The 19,862-nt window shown below is 49.0% G+C and overlaps 1 protein-coding gene across 1 annotated transcript; it reads right to left on the bottom strand.

The window, feature by feature from the left end:
* Window positions 1–6,063: 6,063 nt before the first annotated feature.
* LOC137466871 (olfactory receptor 14J1-like) lies at window positions 6,064–7,246 on the bottom strand. The gene has a single exon (XM_068178498.1). The coding sequence runs from the start codon at window positions 6,994–6,996 to the stop codon at window positions 6,064–6,066; it is 933 nt and encodes a 310-aa protein (XP_068034599.1). The 5' UTR covers window positions 6,997–7,246.
* Between the last annotated feature and the right edge of the window lie 12,616 nt (window positions 7,247–19,862).

Raw genomic sequence — 19,862 nt, 5'->3', positions numbered from 1 at the left:
CCCATGCCCTAACACCACCTCAGCTAAACCATGGCACTGAGTGCCACATCCAGTCTTTTTTTAAACACATCCCATGATGGTGACTCCACCACCTCCCTGGACAGACAGTTCCAGTAATTTATCACCCTTTCCATAAAAAACTTTTTTCCTAATATAAAACCTAAATTTCCCTTGGTGCAGCTTAAGACACTGTCCTCTGGTCCTGTCAGCTGCTGTGAGGAGAGAGAGACCGACCCCCACCTGACTGCAACCACCTTTCAGGGAGTGTAGAGAGTGATAAGGTCACCCCTGAGTCTTCTCCAAGCAAAACAACCCCAGCTCCCTCAGTCGTTCCTCACAGGACTTGTGTTCCAGAACCCTCACCAGCCTTGTTGCCCTTCTATGGACATGCTCCAGTCCCTCCATGTCCTTCCTAAATTGGGGAGCCCAGAACTGGACACAGCACTCGAGGTACGGTGCCAGTACAGGGGAAGAATGCCAAGTACACCACTGCCAAGTACAGGGGAAGAATGACCTCCCTGCTCCTGCTGGCCACACCATTCCTGATCCAGGCCAGGAGCCATTGGCCTTCTTGGCCACCTGGGCACACTGCTGGCTCATGTCCAGCCTGCTGTCGACCAGTGCCCCAGGTCCCTTTCTGCCTGGGCACTGTACAGCCACACCGTCCCCAGCCTAGAGCAGTGCAGGGGGTTATTGAGGCCAAAATGCAGGACTTGGCACATGGATTTATTAAATTTAAACTTATTGAACTCTGACATCTATCCAGCTGTTCCAGGTGTCCCTGCAGAGCCCTCCTACCTTCCAACAGATGGACACACGCTCCCAGCTCAGTGTCATCTGCAGATTTACTAATGAAAGCCTCAATCCCCTCATCCATGTGGTCAATAAAAATATTGAACAGAGCTGGCCCAGCACAGAGCCCTGAGGGACAGCACTGGTGACTGTCCCCAGCTGGATGCAGCACCGCTCACCACCACTCTCTGGCCCGGCCATCCAGCCAGTTCTGAACCCAGCACAGAGTGCTCCTGGCCCAGCCGTGGGCTGCAGCTTTTCCAGGAGTGTGCTGTGGGAGACAGTGTCAAAGGCCTTGCTGGAGTCCAAATAGACACATCCACAGCCTGTCCTGCATCCACCAGGAGGGTCACCTGGTCATAGAAGGAGGCCAGCTTGGTCAAACACAACCTAGCCCTCCTAAACCCCTGCTGGCTGGGTCTGACACCCTGGCCATCCTGGAAGTGCTGTGTGATGACACTCAGTGTAAACTGTTCCATGACCTTACTGGGTACTGAGGTCAGGCTGACTGGCCTGGAATTACCAGGATCCTCCTTGCCACCCTTGCGGTGAATGGGCGTCACATTGGGCAGCTTCCAGTCATCTGGAACCTCACCAGTGAGCCAGGACTGCTGGTAAATGATGGAGAGCAGCTTGGCAAGCTCATCTGCCAGTTCCCTATCACCCTGGGGTGGATCCCATCTGGTCCCATGGATTTATGAACATCCAAGCAGCTCAGCAGTTCTCTGATGGCCTCCTCTTGGATAACAGTGGTCCACTCTGCTCCCTGACACCATCAACCAGCCCAGGAGGACAGTTTTCCTGAAGGCAAATCGTCTTCTCACTAAAAACTGAGGAAAAGAAGGCATTAAGCACCTCTGCCTTCTCCTGATCTGCAGTTATTAAATTCCCTTCCATATCTAATAAAGAACAAAGGTTGGTCTTACCCTTCCTTTAACCACTGATATATTTATAAAAACATTTTTATTAGCCTTAACTGAAGCTGCCATTTTATGTTCGAACTGAGCTTTGGCCTCCCTAATTTCTTCCCTTCATGCCCTAGCAAGCCCCTTAAATACTTCCTGAGAGACCTGCCCCTCTTTCCAAAGATGATACATCCTCCTTTTATTCCTAAGTTCCTTCAAAACCTCCTTGCCCATCCGGACTGGATTTTTGCCTCGTCGACTCGTCTTTTGGCACACAGGGACAGTCTGTTCCTGTGCCCTCGAGATCTCTGTTTTGAAGCTTCCCACCTTTCCTGAACTCCTTTGTTTTCAAGGGCTGCTTCCCAAGGAACTCTCTGAATAAGTCTCCTAAATAGGCCAAACTCTGCCCTCCGAAGTCCAATGTAAAAGTCTCATTAGTGTTCTTCCTGACTTCACCAAATATTGAGAATTCTATAATTTCATGATCACTGTGCCCCAAGTAGCCTCCAAACACCACATCTCCCACCAGCCCTTCCCTATTTGAAAACAGCAGATCGAACATTGTCCCTGTTCCAGTGGGACTATGCTGCAACCAGCTGCAACAAAAAGTTCTCCTCCATACACTCTAAACATTTCCTGGACTGCCTTCTTTCTGCTGTATTAAGTTCCCAGCAGATGTCTGGTAGGCTCACGTCACCTACCAGAACAAGGGCTGATGATCCTGAAACATTCTGTAGCTGCTTATAGAATGAGTTGTCCATCTCTTCTTCCTGGCTGGGTGGATGATAACAGACTCCCAGTAGGATGTCAGCCTTGTTGGCCTTCCCTTAATTCTTACCCATAGACATTCAACTCCATCATCATTAGTTTCAACATTTGTAGCATCAAAAGCCTCCCTAATATAATGGGCCACCCCTCCACCTCTTCTCCCTTTCCTGTCTCTTCTGAAGAGCTTGCAGCCATCCAGTGCAGCGCTCCAGCCATGTGAATCGTCCCACCCTGTTTCTGTGATGGCAATTACATCATAGCTCTGCTGCTGCACCATGGCCTCCAGCTCTTCTTGTTTGTCACCCATGCTGTGTGCATTGGTGTACATGCACCTCAGCTGGGCTGCTGATTTCACCCCTCACTCAGGCTTACCACCCACGAGCCTGCTTCCAGACAACCCAGCTGCATCTCCCTCCCCCTTCAGACCTAGTTTAAAGCCCTCTCAACAAGTTTTGACAGTTCATGAGCTAAAATTCTTCTGCCCTTCACAGAAAGATGGAGCCCATCTGGTCCAAGCAAGTCAGGTGCTGTAAAAGTTGCCCCATGATTAAAGAATCCAAAATATTGACGATGACACCAACCCTTGAGCCACTCGTTGATAATGTGAGCTCTCCTATTGCTTTCACTGTTTTTCTCAGACTCCAAAGGGACTGAGGAAAAGACTGTCTGTGCCCCTGTCCTATTAACCACCTGAGCCAATGCCCTAAAGTCCCTTTTAATTGCCCTGAATCTCCTCTTCTCAATCTCATCACTACCAGCCTGGGGTATCAGCAGTGGGCAATAATCAGAGGGCTGAATCAGCCCAGGCAGTGTGTCAGTGATATCCCGTACCCGGGCCCCAGGGAGGCAGCAGACCTCTCTGTGGGGTGGGTCTGGTCGACATATGGGGCCCTCTGTTTCCCTCAGGAGAGAGTCACCCACCACGATTACCCTTCTTTCCTTTTTGATGTTAGAGGTGCTGATCTGTCTCACAGATGAATCATAACTGGGAGGCTCACTGGACAGATAATTTTCTTCTAAACCATCTGGCTGACTCTCCAGATCCAGGGGATCATACCGAATCTGAAGGGGCACCTGGCTTGGGAGAGGGGGTTGGGAGGGATTTTTATTATTACCTCCTCAAGTAGGTACCCACTCCCACTCCCCTTCATCAGCCAGGTGTCCTTCTATAGCCTGACAGTGGGAGGTGTGGGAGACAGCGGGAACCAAGGAGAGCATTGCTGCCCTGCCAGACCTCATGGAACCAAGGATCCATTGTGACACAGCAGGGCCCTGGGGCACCACGGTGCCATTGTGACACTGCAGGGCCCAAGGATCCAAGGGACTTTGTGACACCAGAGGGACATTGTGACACTGGGAGGCCTCATGGAATCATGGAGACCATTGGGACAGTCTGGGGCCTCATGGAACCATGGTGACACCAAGTTGTCTGGGGGTGTTGATCTGCTGGAAGGCCGGAGGGCTCTGCAGAGGGCCCTGGACAGCCTGGATCCAGGGCCCACATCCAACAAGGTGAGGTTTAACAAGTCCAAGTGCCAGGTCCTGCACTTTGGCCACAACAACCCCTGCAGCGCTACAGGCTGGGGACAGAGTGGCTGGACAGCAGCCAGGCAGAAAGGGACCTGCAGGGACTGATGGACAGCAGGGTGGACATGAGCCAGCAGTGTGCCCAGGTGGCCAAGAAGGCCAATGGCTCCTGGCCTGAATCAGGAATGGTGTGGCCAGCAGGAGCAGGGCAGGGATTCTTGCCCTGTGCTCAGCACTGGTTGGGCAGCACCTTGAGTGCTGTGTCCAGTTCTGGGTCCCCCAATTTAGGAAGGACCTGGAGGGGCTGGAGTGTGTCCAGAGAAGGGCAACAAGGCTGGTGAGGGGTCTGGAGCACAAGTGCTGTGAGGAGCGGCTGAGGGAGCTGGGGTTGTTTATCCTGGAGAAGAGGAGGCTCAGGGAGACAAGGTGGTGTCAGGGCACTGGTTGGACTTGATGATGTCCAAGGTCTTTTCCAGCCTTGCTGATTCTGGGATTCTCTGAAACCACCCTTGGAGCAGTTGCAGAAGGAGCCCTGGGCCTCCTCTTCAGATGCTCCAGCAGCCCAGGTCCCTCAGCTTCTCCTCACAGCCCCAAAGCCCATCCTGCCAGTCCTGCAGAACCTCTGCAGCCCCTCCTCACTGCCCAGAACAGGCAGCCCCACAGCCAGTCACAGCAGCCCAGATGTGCCCCCCTGGCCTGGGCTGCCTCTGGCAAGGGAGCAGCACGAGGCACTGCAGGAGCCTGCAGACAATTCCTGCAGCACTTGTGGGATGATCCTGCTCCCCAAGGGACGATCCCATGGTGCCAAGTCAGGAACTGGAATGGGGGAGTGGGGCCAGAGAGGAAAGGGCAAACAGGGATGGGCTGTTTGCAGGGGAGGGAACAGGGGTGGGCAATAGGAAGAAATTTCAACTAGGAAAGAGAAAACAAAGCAAAGGTGAAGGCAAGGAAATGCTCAGGGCAGTCCGGGGGTGGCTGCCAGGCAGCCCTGGCTCTGAGCAGCAGCGTCTGCAGTGGGACAGGAAACTCCCAGTTGATGGGAACAAACTTTCTGGCTGGCTGCAGAGGTCAGGACAAAGCTGAGTGGTTTCCCTGGTGTCCCCCAGCCCTTCCTGGCCCCAGGGGCTGCTGGCATTTGTGCTCCCTCAGGTTCATGTCCCCCCCGCAGCAGCATGGGGGTGCTCCCGCCTGCTGTGTGCAATGCAAACAGGGGCTCCTGAGCCAGTGCTGCCATGGCTGTGCCTGCAAGGATGCGGCACCTGTATGAGCTGGGGGAGAGGCCAGGGCTGCAGAGGGGGGATGTTGTTGGCAGCTCCATGAGGACGCTCTGGGACGCTGCCCTGGGCTGTCCAGCGCACTGGGGATGGATCAGCCCCTGCTCTGCTGCTCCTTCCCGTCTCCCCCAGGGCCCTTGCAGAGCACCAGCCATGCTGTTTGCCCCCAGCCTGCCCACGGCCAGCCTGGGGCTGCTCACGGGGGTTTTCTGTGCTGAGCATTGGCCTGGCCGTGTTCTTGAGAGAGCCTGGGCAAGGAGCCTGGAGCCCCCAGGCCCTGGCCTGAGGCGTCAGCGCTGCCCCAGCAGTGCCCATGGGCTGTCCCTGCTGCAGCCCCGGCACTGCCACCCCCAGGACTGTGCCCGGCCCCGAGAGCACTCAGGCCCTGCAGCAACACCAGGGCCACCAGGGCAGCGGGGCAGGGCCACGGGAGCAGCACTGGCAACACCAAGTGCTGCTGCTGCTGGGCACAGCTGCTGTGCCAGCACTGATCTGCCCCCAGCTCTGCACACAGACATTGCTGCTGCAGCTCCAGAGAAGGCAACAAAAGGGCATCTCTGCAGAAAACTGTGCTGGGAGATCCTTGACTTCCTTTAAAGCCACCAAGAGTGCAGCCCCTCATTGACACAGTCTGTGGCAAGAGGGAATATGGAGAGAAACAAAACGAGGTATGGCACAAACAATGGCATTTCTTTGTGGATAATATTGAAAAAGTAAAAGAAATCCCATAACCAAATCAACAAGAAGTATCAAAGATGACTTTTATTACAAGTGATTTGCAGAAACTGGACATCAGTTTAATGTTTCCGAAACCATCCAGTCATCAGTGTCCACACTGCAGCTTTGAGCTCCTGGTTCCTCAGGCTGTAGATGAGAGGGTTCAGGGCTGGAGGCACTACTGAGTACAGAACTGACAGGGCCAGATCCAGGGATGGGGAGGAGATGGAGGGGGGCTTCAGGTAGGCAAACACTGCAGTGCTGAAGAACAGGGAGACCACGGCCAGGTGAGGGATGCAGGTGGAAAAGGCTTTGTGCCGTCCCTGCTCAGAGGGGATCCTCAGCACAGCCCTGAAGATCTGCACATAGGAGAAAACCATGAACACAAAACAGCCAAATGATAAAATGGCACTAACTGCAAGGACCCCAAGTTCTCTGAGGTAGAAGTGTGAGCAGGCGAGCTTGAGGATCTGGGGGATTTCACAGAAGAACTGGCCCAGGGCATTGCCTTGGCACAGGGGCAGGGAAAATGTATTGGCTGTGTGCAGCAGAGCATTGAGAAAGGCACTGGCCCAGGCAGCTGCTGCCATGTGGGCACAAGCTCTGCTGCCCAGGAGGGTCCCGTAGTGCAGGGGTTTGCAGATGGACACGTAGCGGTCGTAGCACATGATGGTCAGGAGGGAAAGCTCTGCTGAGATGAAAAAGACAAAAGAAAAGACCTGAGCAGTACATCCTGTGTAGGAGATGGTGGTGGTGTCCCAGAGGGAATTGTGCATGGCTTTGGGGACAGTGGTGCAGATGGAGCCCAGGTCGCTGAGGGCCAGGTTGAGCAGGAAGAAGAACATGGGCGTGTGCAGGTGGTGGCCGCAGGCTACGGCGCTGATGATGAGGCCGTTGCCCAGGAGGGCAGCCAGGGAGATGCCCAGGAAGAGGCAGAAGTGCAGGAGCTGCAGCTGCCGCGTGTCTGCCAGTGCCAGCAGGAGGAAGTGGCTGATGGAGCTGCTGTTGGACATTGGCTGTGCCTGACCATGGGGACCTGTTCATGGAGAAAGGACAGTGACGAGTCAGGAGAGGCTGCTTGGAGCCAAACCTGGGCCATTCCCTGCAGACTGTTCTGCTGGGACTCACACACCCTTGTTCCTGATCTGGGAAAACCTTCACCCAGGTCCCTGCCTGAGCTCCAGTTGTGCTGGCTGAGTGTGCCAGGAGCAGCCAGGGCTGTGCATGGGAGCTCTCGCAGAGCCATCCCTGCCCCACTGCCCTGGGTTTGTGGCCATGTGGCAGAGGGACAAGGTTGGATATTCAGGATTTTTCAGGCCAATCACTCCTACTGCAGAAAGGGTTGGTAGCATCTGCAGTCACACTTGTAAAGGAATTTCACTCTATTTCTTAAGGAAATACATAGCACGAGTTGATTTTTGGAATTCTTTTCCTACCCACACATCATTCCTGGCTCTCTGAGGTCAGAAATCACCAGCATTCCTGCTGCACTCAGAGTTTGCCACTGAGACATGTGAGAGGCATGTGGCTGAGGGCAGGTGAGGGGCTGGATGGGCTTGTTCCCAACTGCTCTGGCTTTGCACCTTTGGCTGCAATCAGAGCACAATCACACTCCCAGGTCACTCTGGGATAAACCAGACCCTGCCCAGAGCAGAGGGATCCCTGAATGTCTCACCCTCTCCAAAGGTCTCTGGGCAAGCTCTCAGCACCCCCTTGTGCCAAGGACACTCACGGCTCCCTTGGCCAACCCAGCAGCATTTCCTCAGCTGTGGCATCTCTGCACTTCCCCGTGGGACATTCAGGGAACTCCCAGAGGCTCTGGCACAGCTCTGCACCCAGGAGGGCAGCTCAGAGCTGGGAAGGGCACAGCAAGGAGATCCCCGGGTGTGCCCATGATGGGATCTCATGGAGGGGCTGAGCTCATTCCCCTTTCCCATGGACTGCTTTGCCCACAGCCCCACAGGTCCCAGGGAAGCTTGGACACCCCATTCCCATGGACAGCCCTGCCTGGCAGGAATGCCAAGGGCAGTGCCTGACTCAGCTGCTGCAAATGCCAGAGCCTCCCTGAGAGCACCAGAAAACACTGACAATATCAGGGGAGTGCAGAAACAGGAGAAGATGTTGTGGTGCTGTGCCTGAGAGGGCAGGGCAGAGACAGCCGGGCACTCAGGACAGTGTTCCCGTGCCCAGCTGTGCCCGGCACCTCCCACACACCAACAGTGCCCTCCTGCCCCAGCACTGCTCTGTTCAGCCCCCTCTGCTTCCCTGAGCATCTCCCTGGGCCTGGACATTCCCTCCTGAGAGGTGCCTTGTCCCTGCCAGCGCTCACAGAGCCCATCCCACCCTGTGTGCCCTTGGCCCGGCCCTACAGAAACCTGCCTGTGTGCAGGGCCCTGGCTGGGGCAGGGTCTGTGTGCAGCTGGGCGAGGGCAGCTCAGGAGAGCCCTGCTGGGCCCTGCAAAGGTGATGCTGCTGCTGTCCAGGGCTGAGGAGTGGCTGAAGGCCCTTTGGGAGGCTGCCAGCAGAGAGACTGACCACCCAAAGTCACAGTTCTGGAGTCTCTGTAAATGTTCACACATTCCTTTGATGATCCTGTGTGTCCCTTTCAACTCAGAATGTTCTGTCATTCTGGGATTACAATTCCTGCTCTGCTTCTCTCATCCCCCAGTGGTCTATAATCAAAAGAGAAAAAAAAAATCCTTGTAATAGTGTTAGACCAGTAAAGTAAAAACCAGACCTTTATTGGAATCTTCCAGGTGTCCCAGTGGGGATGGGGCGAACCCAGCCCCTGATTTCAACAATTTATTAAGTTTAATTAATTAGGATATTTAACAGGAACATCCAATAGGAGAGTCAATTGCCCCAGTTACACACCCCTGGCTCAACCCATTGGAGTAGGTCCAAGGGCTTCTTTGCCTTCACTTTTTCTTGTGACTGCTCACATTCTGGTCAAAAACCAAAATGTTCTTCTTGTAGGTCCTCTTCCTAATAATAAGGCTATACAGTATTTCAAGAATGTATTTAGACAGTCAGCTTATTGTTCTAAAATCTAAGAGAAAGGTTAGGAAATGTACTAGAGTTAATTAATGATTATAATTATAGTAAGTATATAATAGTAGTTAAATAGTTAATTAAGAGTTAGGTAAGGGTGTGGTAGCACATTTCTCCCACTCTCAGGATTTTTCATAGAGGTGCACAGAGAGAAAGAGAAAACAATTTCTATTTCTACTCCTTGTTTTTCCTATGTAGAATGTGTTTAGAGAATTGTTGACCTGGGGTGATTGCTTGATTAGATTCTAGTGAGGATTGTTTGAGCCTGATGGCCAATCCAATCCACCTGTGTCTAGACTCTCACGAACAGGATCACAGGTTATTACTAGTTAGATATAGTAGTTAAAGAAAGTAAGTATGTAGTCTTAGTATCTTCTTTTATATAGTATATTAATGTATTATAGCATAGTTATAATAAAGAAATCATTCAGCCTTCTAAACTGATGTTAGACATCATCATTTCTTCCGATTAGGTTTGCCTATGTTTTACAATATAAGGGTTATAGTTTTATAAGTATATAATAGTAATTTACAGAGATATGACTATATGAAAAATGTATAAAAAGCAAAAATCTTTTTGTCATCACCCCAGCTTTCCCACCCTGCTCCAAGCAGGAAATTGAAAACACTCTAAGGAAAGCTCCTGAGCTTTACAGCAATCCCAGGTTTACCTTCTTTGGGAAGTGTCCTCTGGAGCTCTGCCCAGGCTGGTCTGGAGCAGGGAGCAGCCCTTCCCCACCCAGCAGCTCTCAGCAGCAGCACCTGCCCTGCTCAGGGTGGCTCCTTCCCCCCACAGCTTCTCCCCAGCGCTGGGAGCAGCTCCCCGGGCCGGCTGAGAGCTGTCCCTGGCAGGCAGCAGAGTCCCTGGCCCAGCACAGCGCCCTGGGCTGCAGGACCCTGCTCTGCAGGACAGCCCTGGGCACCCCTGGCTGCTCTGCACAAGAGATGATCAGAGAATGTACTCACAGGGTCTGTGGGCATTGGGATGTTCCCGCTGTAGGAGATCACTCCAGGAGCTGCAGCTGCATTGTCCTGCAGCCAGAGGTTCCTGTGCCAAGGGCTGCCAGGGATTCTGCCCCAGGCACTTCTCAGCACCTTCCCAGCCCTGACTGATGGAAGCTCTCTGTGCCTCTGTGCTGTGCCCGGGCTGGCTGCAGGCAGTGCCCCAGCCCTGCTGGGCTGGGAGAAGAGCTGCTCATCCAGAGAAATGTGCTTTTGAAGCTCTCCTTGGTTGCCAGGATCACCCTCTGTGCCAGGAGCCCGGCCCAGCTCAGCAGCACAGACACAGCACAAGGACTTTAATGACCCTCTGGGGCTTTGTGCTCAGGCCCTGAACATCAGGCCCTGAGAGGGAGCTGCAGAAACCTCTCCAGAGCTCCAAGTCAGAATCCAGCTCCAAAGTTTCTTTGACTTTTAATGGGTCCCACTGAGGGACACGACTGAGAAAGTGTCCCCAGGCCCCAGGCAGAGCAGAGAACTGGAGGCACTGATGACAGGTGGGGACAAAGAGAAGCCAAGTCCTGGTGCCCTGGGGCACAGCAGGGTCTGTGCCACCAAGGGCTGTCAGGAGACACCTTGTCCTGAGGCACTGGGGCCTCCTGGCACAGCCCCAGCCAGGCTGGGCACTGTCAGCCCCTTGTCCTGCCCTCAGCATCCCCCCCTAGCCCACATCCCAGTGGCCTCAAGGATCTGCTGGAAGGAGTCCCTGGGGAGCCTTGCTCAGGAATGGCCCTGGGGGCTCCTTCATGCTCCCAGGGACTGCAGGTTTTTCAAAGCACTTTGGCTTTGGCTTTTGCCTTGGAGTCTCTGAGAGCTTTGTGCAATCATGGCCTCCAATTATCTGCTGTAATTAGTCCCTGGAGAGGCTTTGTCAGGAACAACACTCAGTGGGGCTCATTAATGCTTCAAGGTATTTCAGTTCTTTTAAGGTACTTGGTGTTTCCCTTTTGATCCAGACTCTGTGTGAAAGATTGTGCAGTCACAGCCTGAAATTATCTGTTTTAATGAGTCCCTTGAGAGCTTTGCACTGACACTCAGTGGGGCTCATGAATGCTTTGAGATACTCAAGGAGTTTAAGGTACTTTGGATTGTCCTTTTCACCCTGAGTCTCTGAGAGGTTTTTTGTGCAATCCTGTACTCCAATTCTCTTTTCCAAGGAGTCCATGAGGAGCCTGTGTTGGGGATGGACCTCAGTGGCGCCCATTAATGGCTCAAGAAACTTTGGCTTTTTTCTCTGACTTTGACTCCTGGACAGGTTTGTGCAATCTCCTCTCAGGCCCTGAGATTCCAGGGCTCACCTCCAAATGCACCACGGGGCTCATTAGGATGAAGCAAGTCCTGAGAAGCCATGGCTGTGTGTTGATTTCCCTCTGCTCTAATGTAGTTCATTAAGAAGGTTTTCTTTTACAGTTATGGAGAAATATTTCAAAGAACTTCTAAGAAATATGTATTCTTATTTTAAAGAGTGTCTTTATTACTGTTCTCTTTTGAGAAGAGCTGATTGCAGCATTCTGTGAATGATATTGATGTAGGGCCGCTCCTAAGGAAGTCTGGCCAGGTCAGAGAAGTTTTACCTTGAGGTCTGACCCAGTGTGGACAACCTTGCCCCACATTCCCCAACCCCATGTGAGAAACAATTTTCACTTTCAATAATGTAAATGGTTTTATTAAGACCTTGTCAAAATACAACAGAAGAGTGAATAAAGTAAAGAATACAGCACCAGGAGCGAAGGATTCAGTCACCGTGTGCTCATCTACAAAATGGATGTTCTGTCTTTAATACCTCCAGCCCCTCACAAAGTCTTGTCAATTCACTCCTCCTTCGCTGTCCAGTGGTGGAGATCACTTTCTTACAGCTTGATTGGAGCTCAGGCGCTGCCACAGCAACAAGCCGACCCTCCCAAATGCCCTGACTACTGAGGGCATCCCATGATAACAATGCAAGGGGGAAGGGAAAGATAACTATACACCTACACAACTTCTCTTAACATCTACTTAATATTCATCCCTTAATTGTGAGAGTCAACCATAGGATTACTCATCTATAACAAACCCCCATTTTCTTTTTCTGTAAGTCATTTTGCTTGAACATTTAAGTAAAAATTTTCTCTCTCTCTTGAATGAGTCATACTAGCATCTGTTGATGTGGGCAAGGACAGTGGGAACAGGAGAAAAATCTTAGGTTTTCCTTAGACACACTTATTTGGAATGGACAAAAGGGCCTAACAGAGGTCCAGGATGGCTTTGACTCCCATCTATCATGCCTCTGTGGTTGCTACCCATAGTCAGTGTATCTTAGGGGTCCAGAGGCCAGCTCGGTGTCGCCCTCCAGTCCCTGTTGTATTCAAAAACAGTTGGGGAATGACAGTGGTCCGATATGGCCTTTTGTCCTTAACCTTACCATGCCTACGAGGTTGCTGCCCACAGCAGAGCTATGGAGTCTTCTTGGTAGCAAACAAAGGGGCCAACCTGGTCTTGCCCTCCTCCTTTTGTCTTATTTTCTTAGAGAAGCTGTCCCATTTCCTCTTATGGTCCCTTGTGTACTTCCCCTACAGGGGTGCTGGTAATTCTCACCCATTAAAACAGGAAGACAGTTCTCAAATTGGTTGGTTGAAGCTTGCCTTAAGGCGTCTTGGTGTTTTTCTGTTTGTCTCTCAGTCTCTGCCTGAGAGTCAATCTCGTTTCACCGGGTCTGGATGTTACAGTCCACTCTTTGGGTTCTTCTACTGGGCCTTTAACTCTGTGGGCATGAGTCTATCTGTTGGCATGAGTCCATCCCCACTCTGCAGTTCACACGGCTGATCCAGTGGTGAGCAGTACCTGAAAGGGACCTTCCCACTGAGGGGTTAAAGGGTGATTCCTCCATGACTTGATCATTACTTGATCCAGTCCCCAGAATTAATGTTATGGATTCTGAAATCCAGGGTGGTAGTTTGAGGAATTGCCCCTTTATGTCTTAGCCCTTCTAAGGTTTCTGCTATAGACATAACATATTTCTTGGCATTGGCTTCCCCTTCCTCATAGATGGCAACCCTCTGGGGTGAGGTCAAAAAGGGTAACACAAACGTCATTTCATAGGGTGACACCCCCAGATCTGACTGGGGTTGAGTTCTAAGTCTTAATAAGGACAAAGGGAGACATTTTATCCATGACATCCGGGTTTCCATCATCAGCTTATCTAGAGCTCTTTTAAGAGTTTCATTCATCCTCTCAATGTGACCAGAACTCTGTGGATGCCAGGGAGTGTGTAATTCCCATTTAATCCCAGGGTTTAAACAACTTTTTGCAATATTTTAGAGGTGAAATGAGTTCCTTGGTCTGAATCAATCCTCTTCACCATCCCATATCGGGGAATGATTGATTCTAGAAGTGTTTTACTCACAACATTGGCATTGGCTTTAACCGTGGGTACCGCCTCTACCCAATGACTCAGGTCACCTACTATCACTAGTAAAAACTTCCACCGTTGTACCTGGGGAAGCTCAGTAAAGTCTACTTGGATGTTTTGAAAGGGCTGTAAGGCTAGTTCTCGCCCTCCCCTGGTGTTTTCCTCATGACCTTCTCATTTACTTGTTGGCATATCACACACCTTTCAATTACCTGCTTAGCTATCCCAAAAATTCCTATGCAGGCCCAGTCCCGTAGAAATTGATCACTTAGCGCTTGTGTAGCCCAGTGTGTTGTTCCATGTATGCCTTCGAGCATTTTCCTGCCAAGGGGTTTATTCAACATTTGCCTCCCATCTGCTAATCTCCACTTCCCTTTGTTATCTTTCTTGGCTCCTGTTTTGAGGAATTCTTTCTCTTCTGTTTCACTGAATATGCAGACTTCTTCCATTTCTCTCATAGGGGTTAATGCTGTCATTATTTTTCCTGTCCCTGATTCGGCTGAATTCTTAGCATCTAAATCTGCTAAATGGTTCCCTCGTGCTTCTTGAGTCACTCCTTTTTTATGTCCTTTAACATATACTGCTGCCACTTCTTCTGGTATTTGTAAGGTTTCTAACACTTCTAAAAGAATTTTTTAGTTCCTTTCCCCTTGAATTTAATAGCCCACTCTCTTCCCAAAGTTTTCCAAAGGTATGCAGTACTCCAAAAGCATATTTTGAGTCTGTATATATTGTTTCTCTTTTCTGTGTGAATATTTCCAGAGCTGTGTTCCGACACTTTCCTTTTTCTAGGGCCACTAACTCTTCATCTGCTTTAGCCTACCCCAATACCCTGTGCCCTGGATTACCCGTGAAAATCCATCGATGTACAATCATTTTCCACCTTGGAGTGGTTGATCTGTTAGGTCCTCTCTTACTTTAGTTTGATAGTTTATAACTTCTAGGCTGTGAAAAATGCATATTGTATGATTGGCTTTTCGCAAATATTAAATTGAATACTATATGTGTTATGTTATATTGATTAGAAGTGCTGTATTAACCTTTTAATGGTATGGTAAATGTAGTTTTGTAGTTAAAATAGCACCTATATATGTGTTTTTTTTTTTTTACTAGCTCAAGCAAGTGATGAGATAATGAAGAAACTCTTCACACAGAGATGACAATGATGGGGGCCCATAAAGAATTACTGCCCCCTTATCGGAAAAGACAAACATTCTTCCACCTTCTCTCCGTCTTTATGGAACCACCAGGATTAAGGGGAAGAAGTTGACAAAAACCAGAAAAGTTCTTAATTTGCAAGGAATTTATGCATCATGTATGAGATGTATGAATATGCAACAGGCTATTGCTTTTAAAGATTATTCCTTTGTTCACAAGGCATGCTTATCGGGCTTAAGTGCCCGAGAACATCCGGACATCCGTAATTCTTTGCTTTTTACTGTCTTGTAATTGTCCTAACTCTAAATTTTCATTACTCTAATTGTATTACTATTTTTAAAACTATTTTATTATTATTAAACTTTTAAAATTTTAAAAACCAAGTGATTGGCGTTTATAACACTGGTTTCCTATAATACAGAAATAGAAATACTAAAATACTTTACCTTTGTCTACATGAAGTATTTTGTATAGAAATAACACTGTACTGGCATTTAATTAATAGCTCTTTCTAAATAAAAAGTGACCACTTTACCTATAGATTTGTGTCTAGGCACAATTAACGTTTTTCATGACCAAAAATTACTCGATGACATATGTTTTCACACTTTTTTTTTTTTTTGACTGGCCAAAGAGACACAAATGCCATCAACAAGGGGATCAGTAACTTAGATTAAATCTTGTCTTTAAAGACATTTCTACTATTAAAGAATGAAGTTTCAGGTTTTTAGCTGCAGACCATAAATATTTTATAATTGAATAAATACTAAGTGTATTCCCATTTAAAAAGAAGACAGACTTCATCTGTCAGATCAGAACATCTATACGAGATCAGAAATTGTTCCACAAGGTGCCGTCTTCTTAACATATTTTATGTATTTAATAAGTGTAGGAGATAATAATCATTAAAACCTGCATGCACTGCAAGAAAACCACAAGCTCATTATTGGTTTTCAGTACTTACTACCAGAGCCATACTCAGAGCAAGCAACATGACTCAAAGAGCAAGAGATCAGCAACAATTAAAATCACTTTTTTTAATGCAACTCAGCTCTTGGGACAACCTGTGCCAGTTGCCAGTGTGGCACCATGCTCCAAGTGAACAAGTTCTTCCTTAGACCTAATCTGACTCAATTCTCCATTATATATTCTCAATATTATCGCATGTCCTATTGCAACTGAGCCTGTGAAAAAAGGTCTTTCCTACTTCCTGAGAATCCCCTTTGAAGTACTGGAACTCAGCAATGAAGTCTCCCTGGGGCCTCTTCTCCTCCAGGCTGAATAACTCCAGGTCTCTCAGCCTGCCCTCAGAGGAGAGGCGCTCTGTCCTCTGTTTCTGTCACCCTGTTTTGTAATTTGGTGGGGTGTTCAGTTTTATCTAATGGCAAAAGAATTGAAGTAGAGCAATGCAGGGTACAGAGCCATGAAATGGTGGTGGAGGAACCCAAGGATGCCAGTCCTGGCAGAGCAGTCTGGAGAGATTTGGCTGTGGGCAGGAGGGGCTGTGAGGGGCTCACTGTGAGCCTCTGGTTTGTGCCCCCCACCCCACCCTTAGAGGTTTCTGGCACGCAAACAGGGACAGCTGAGAGGGACTTGTCCCAGCCCCATCTGCTGCCTGGCACGCTCAGGCAGAGGGGAACTGGCCCAGGCTTACTGCCAGGTTGTGTGGCAGAGAGGGAACTGCAGGAGCCAGCGCCACTGGGCTGGCCCTGCTGGGAAGGAAGCACATCCAGCACAGGAGGGGCAGGGCATGGAAAGGTAGACACTGCTCTGTCTCCCTGTGGAAATTAACACGGGGCCTGTCTTTCAAAGACAGGGACCTATGGGAGTCACTGGAGTTTCCTGAAAGGGAGAAACCCCAGGGACAGAAAGCACCACTTCTAGAGCACTGGCAGGGCAAAAATCCCAGCAAGATGGAGAAACCAGAATAAACGGATGAGTGGGATTCTGGGCCAGGTTTGCCTGTGATGGCAATGTCCTGCAGATAAAGATGGGGTGCAGATGGTCCCATTGGTCCTCTTTCTGCATCTTTCTAGGAGCCAGAGGAATCCTGTGAAATACTGAGCTTGGAAACTCATGGTTCATTGGTTTTTGTTGATTTTTTTTTTCCTTTGGGCAGCATCCATTTGTAACATTTGCTGAGCCTGCGTCCAGCCTGCTGCCACTGATTGTTTCAGTGAAGAAGAGGAAGGAGACAAGAATGTGATAATCACATCAGGACCATTACCATTTACTTCGACTAGGATTATAGGTTAGGGTTAGGGTTAGTGTTAGGGTAGGATTGTCTAATAAGACAGGGAACAGTAGGATTGGAAATGAATAAAGTTTGAAACCACAACTCACCTTGAAGATTCCCTTCTTTCTCACTCCGTGAATAACCTCAAGATTTCCTTCTGAATTGCCTGTTGTTCCTTAAGGGTGCAAAGTGACACTTAGGGAGTCTTTGGCACGGTGTGAAAGTGGGGAAGGCTCTTCTTCATTCATCCTCTTCAGACCACACTGCCTTTGGAATCCGGCCCACTGGTCTGTTTTTGCCCTGCTGTGGTACTTCTGTTTGAGGCAGAAAGGGCAATGACATTTGCAGGAAAAACCAGAGGGGGAGTGGGGCAGTCCAAACACCCTGTGCTGATGCAGCCCTTCTGCTGTGCCTCGAGAGCATTGGGGCGCCTGCCACTTGGACTTGTATCCCTAAGTGCAATGTCTTGGGCTGGAGGAGAGCCGTGCTCAGCTGAGAAAGCAGAAAGATCAGAGAGGGTGCTCTGAAAGGTCTCCTCCGGTGCAGAGCTGTCAGCGACTGTGAGGTGCGAGCGGGCCCGGCCTTGCCCGGGGTGGAGCCGCAGCAGAGCCCCGGCAGAGCCCGGAGCAGCCTGAGCCTCGGCACGGGCAGGCGGCCAGGAGGCCCTTGTAGCTGCAGGAGGCAGCAGCCCGGCCCTGCATGCCTCTTCCTGGCACCGGGCGCATCCTCTGGTTGTAATTTTGAGCAAAATTACAAGTGTATCCTCAAAAGGTTTCCAACGCAAATGGAGCGGCTGGAGATGAAACATGGAACCAATCAGATCTTCACTAGACGTGAGCTGCATTCTCCTCTCACAGCCACTGGTGCTGTGCCAGCCTCTAGACTGAATGAAACCAGAGGTGAATGAAGTGCAGACCCTCTCAGTAAAACCTGACTCGTTCCATTTCAGCCTATAATGGCATTGACAGTCAATCTAGTGGTTATGAACTGAACCTTACAGTTCCTACCTGCTTGAATGGAGCAGTTCTACTGAAAGCAACAAGGCCATTGCCTTTTGTAGATGAAGCTGGCACACTGCTTTGCCAAATCTCAGCATTTCACAGGCATCTCAGCTTGGCAGTGCCCTTCATCCTATGCAAAACAGTATAAAGATTTTTTCTAAGTGAGTTATTGGAACAGCACGTACGGGGATCCTGTGAGGTATCTTTTAAGAGAAACATTAAATTACAGCTCAAATTTTAAAAGACAACTGTCATGGAACCATTTTCCTTCTCTTAGCAGCAGCACTGACTTTAGCTGTGTGAAAAATGCAGAATGTATGGCTCTACGCAGATATTTACGATATGTATTATGCTAGGTTGGAAAGTTATGCTGTAGTAACATTTTAATAATATAGTAAATGTAGTTTTGTAATTGAAATTAAGCTTCAGTAGTTAAAATAGAAAATATGTGTGTGTGGTATTCGTTTTGCTCAAGAGAAGAAGAAGATAATCAAGGAATTCTTCACACAGAGATAACAATTACAGAAACCCCTAAATCTTCCAGAGGAGAGGAATTTATGGCTTTCCTTATCAACAAAAAACCGAACTTCTCCAAACTCGACTTAGACTTCAAGGCGCCTGGGATTAACAGGAATTCCTCAACAAGTACCGGACGAACTTCTTGTTTTAAATAAATATATGCATATTCATGAAGTGATTTGTGTATGCAACAGGTTACCCCTCTTAAGGAGGGAATTCTTTTTTATCGGGGTCCTTCTCCTGGCTCACTTTTGTCCAGAGAGAGGTACCCAGCCCGGGCTGTAACTTTTTGCTGTTATTGTCTCTTTAATTGTCCTAACTCTAATTGTTTAATCTTTATTACTATACTTGTATTTTTTTTTCCCATTTTATTTTTAGTAAACTTTTATAAATTTTTAAAACGAGTGATTGGCGTTTATAACAAATGGTAGCAGAGGATGGTTCCCAATACCTCGCTGTGGATGCTGTAGGAGAATTAGAGTGAGAAGGCGCGTCCTGCCCTGATTAGGCAGTCTCGCTCTGTTCCCCTGGTGTGACCACAGACCGCAGGTTACGATCCGATGGACAAAAAGAGACAATAAAGCAAAGAAAAGGGAAAGAATTCCTAAACCGCGGTAATTAGCCCCTAAGACCAAAGTGTACACGAAGAACAAAGACCCAAGGACAACGGATAGGTAAGTATTTGTTGGGATGAATGTGTGAATGGGGTGGATAAGGGGGGGATGAATGTGTGTGAATGAGAGGCGGGCTGGTTACCCCAGACCTGCTAAGTGAGAGCGGTAGTCTCCTATGCTGCGTTTCCGTCTTTTTCGCGAGAAGAGCGGCCAGTACAGAGACGAAGCGAATGATAAAAGAGTGAGAGAATCCCCCCAGAGAGATTGAATTGAATGGGCTGGGTTGAGGGATTAATATTCAAGAGCACCCAGGGTTGCTGCTGGGTTGAGATATTAATCTTCAAGAGCACCCAGGGTTGAATAAAAGTCTGCTGGGTTGAGGGATTAATATTCAAGAGCACCCAGGGTTGCTGCTGGGTTGAGATATTAATTTTCGAGAGCACCCAGGACTGAGTAAAATTTTGCCGGAGTGAGGGTACACCCGAGAGAATCTGGGGTTGGCAACAATGCAGCCGGATTGAGGGGTATCCAAGAACACCGGTACTGGCCAGGGACACCTAAAAGTGTAATAGGTGTGTTGAAAAATAAAAGGTACCTTGTTGTTGTGGTTGTTTTGTTGTGTGTGTGAGTAAGTGAAAAATAAACTTGAGCGAATGGGGACAAATGAAAGTATACGCAATGCAGATTGTTTATTTTAAGCTTTGTTGTAGTTCCTTGGAGGAAAGTGTGTTGTGTTGAAGGGTGGTGAGAGAAAAAGGAGTTGTTCTTTTTTTTTTTTTTTTTTTTTTTTTTTTTTTTTTTTTGAGTGTAGTCGAGGGAAAAGTGGTATTTAAGTAGGGGGAGGAAGGTGGAACAGAGGCAGGGGGTGAGTAGATAAAATCTTGAAAAATGGGACAAAAATCCAGTAAGAAAT

Source organism: Anomalospiza imberbis, unplaced genomic scaffold, assembly GCF_031753505.1.
Source record: "Anomalospiza imberbis isolate Cuckoo-Finch-1a 21T00152 unplaced genomic scaffold, ASM3175350v1 scaffold_46, whole genome shotgun sequence".
Lineage (NCBI taxonomy): Eukaryota > Metazoa > Chordata > Aves > Passeriformes > Viduidae > Anomalospiza > Anomalospiza imberbis.
The sequence above is the reverse complement of the archived record's forward strand: the minus strand, read 5'-3'. Positions and strand labels throughout refer to the sequence as shown.

Coding starts and splice junctions, on each gene's coding strand:
- LOC137466871 (XM_068178498.1), bottom strand. CDS start 6,996: ATGTCCAACAGCAGCTCCATCAGCCACTTCCTCCTGCTGGCACTGGCA.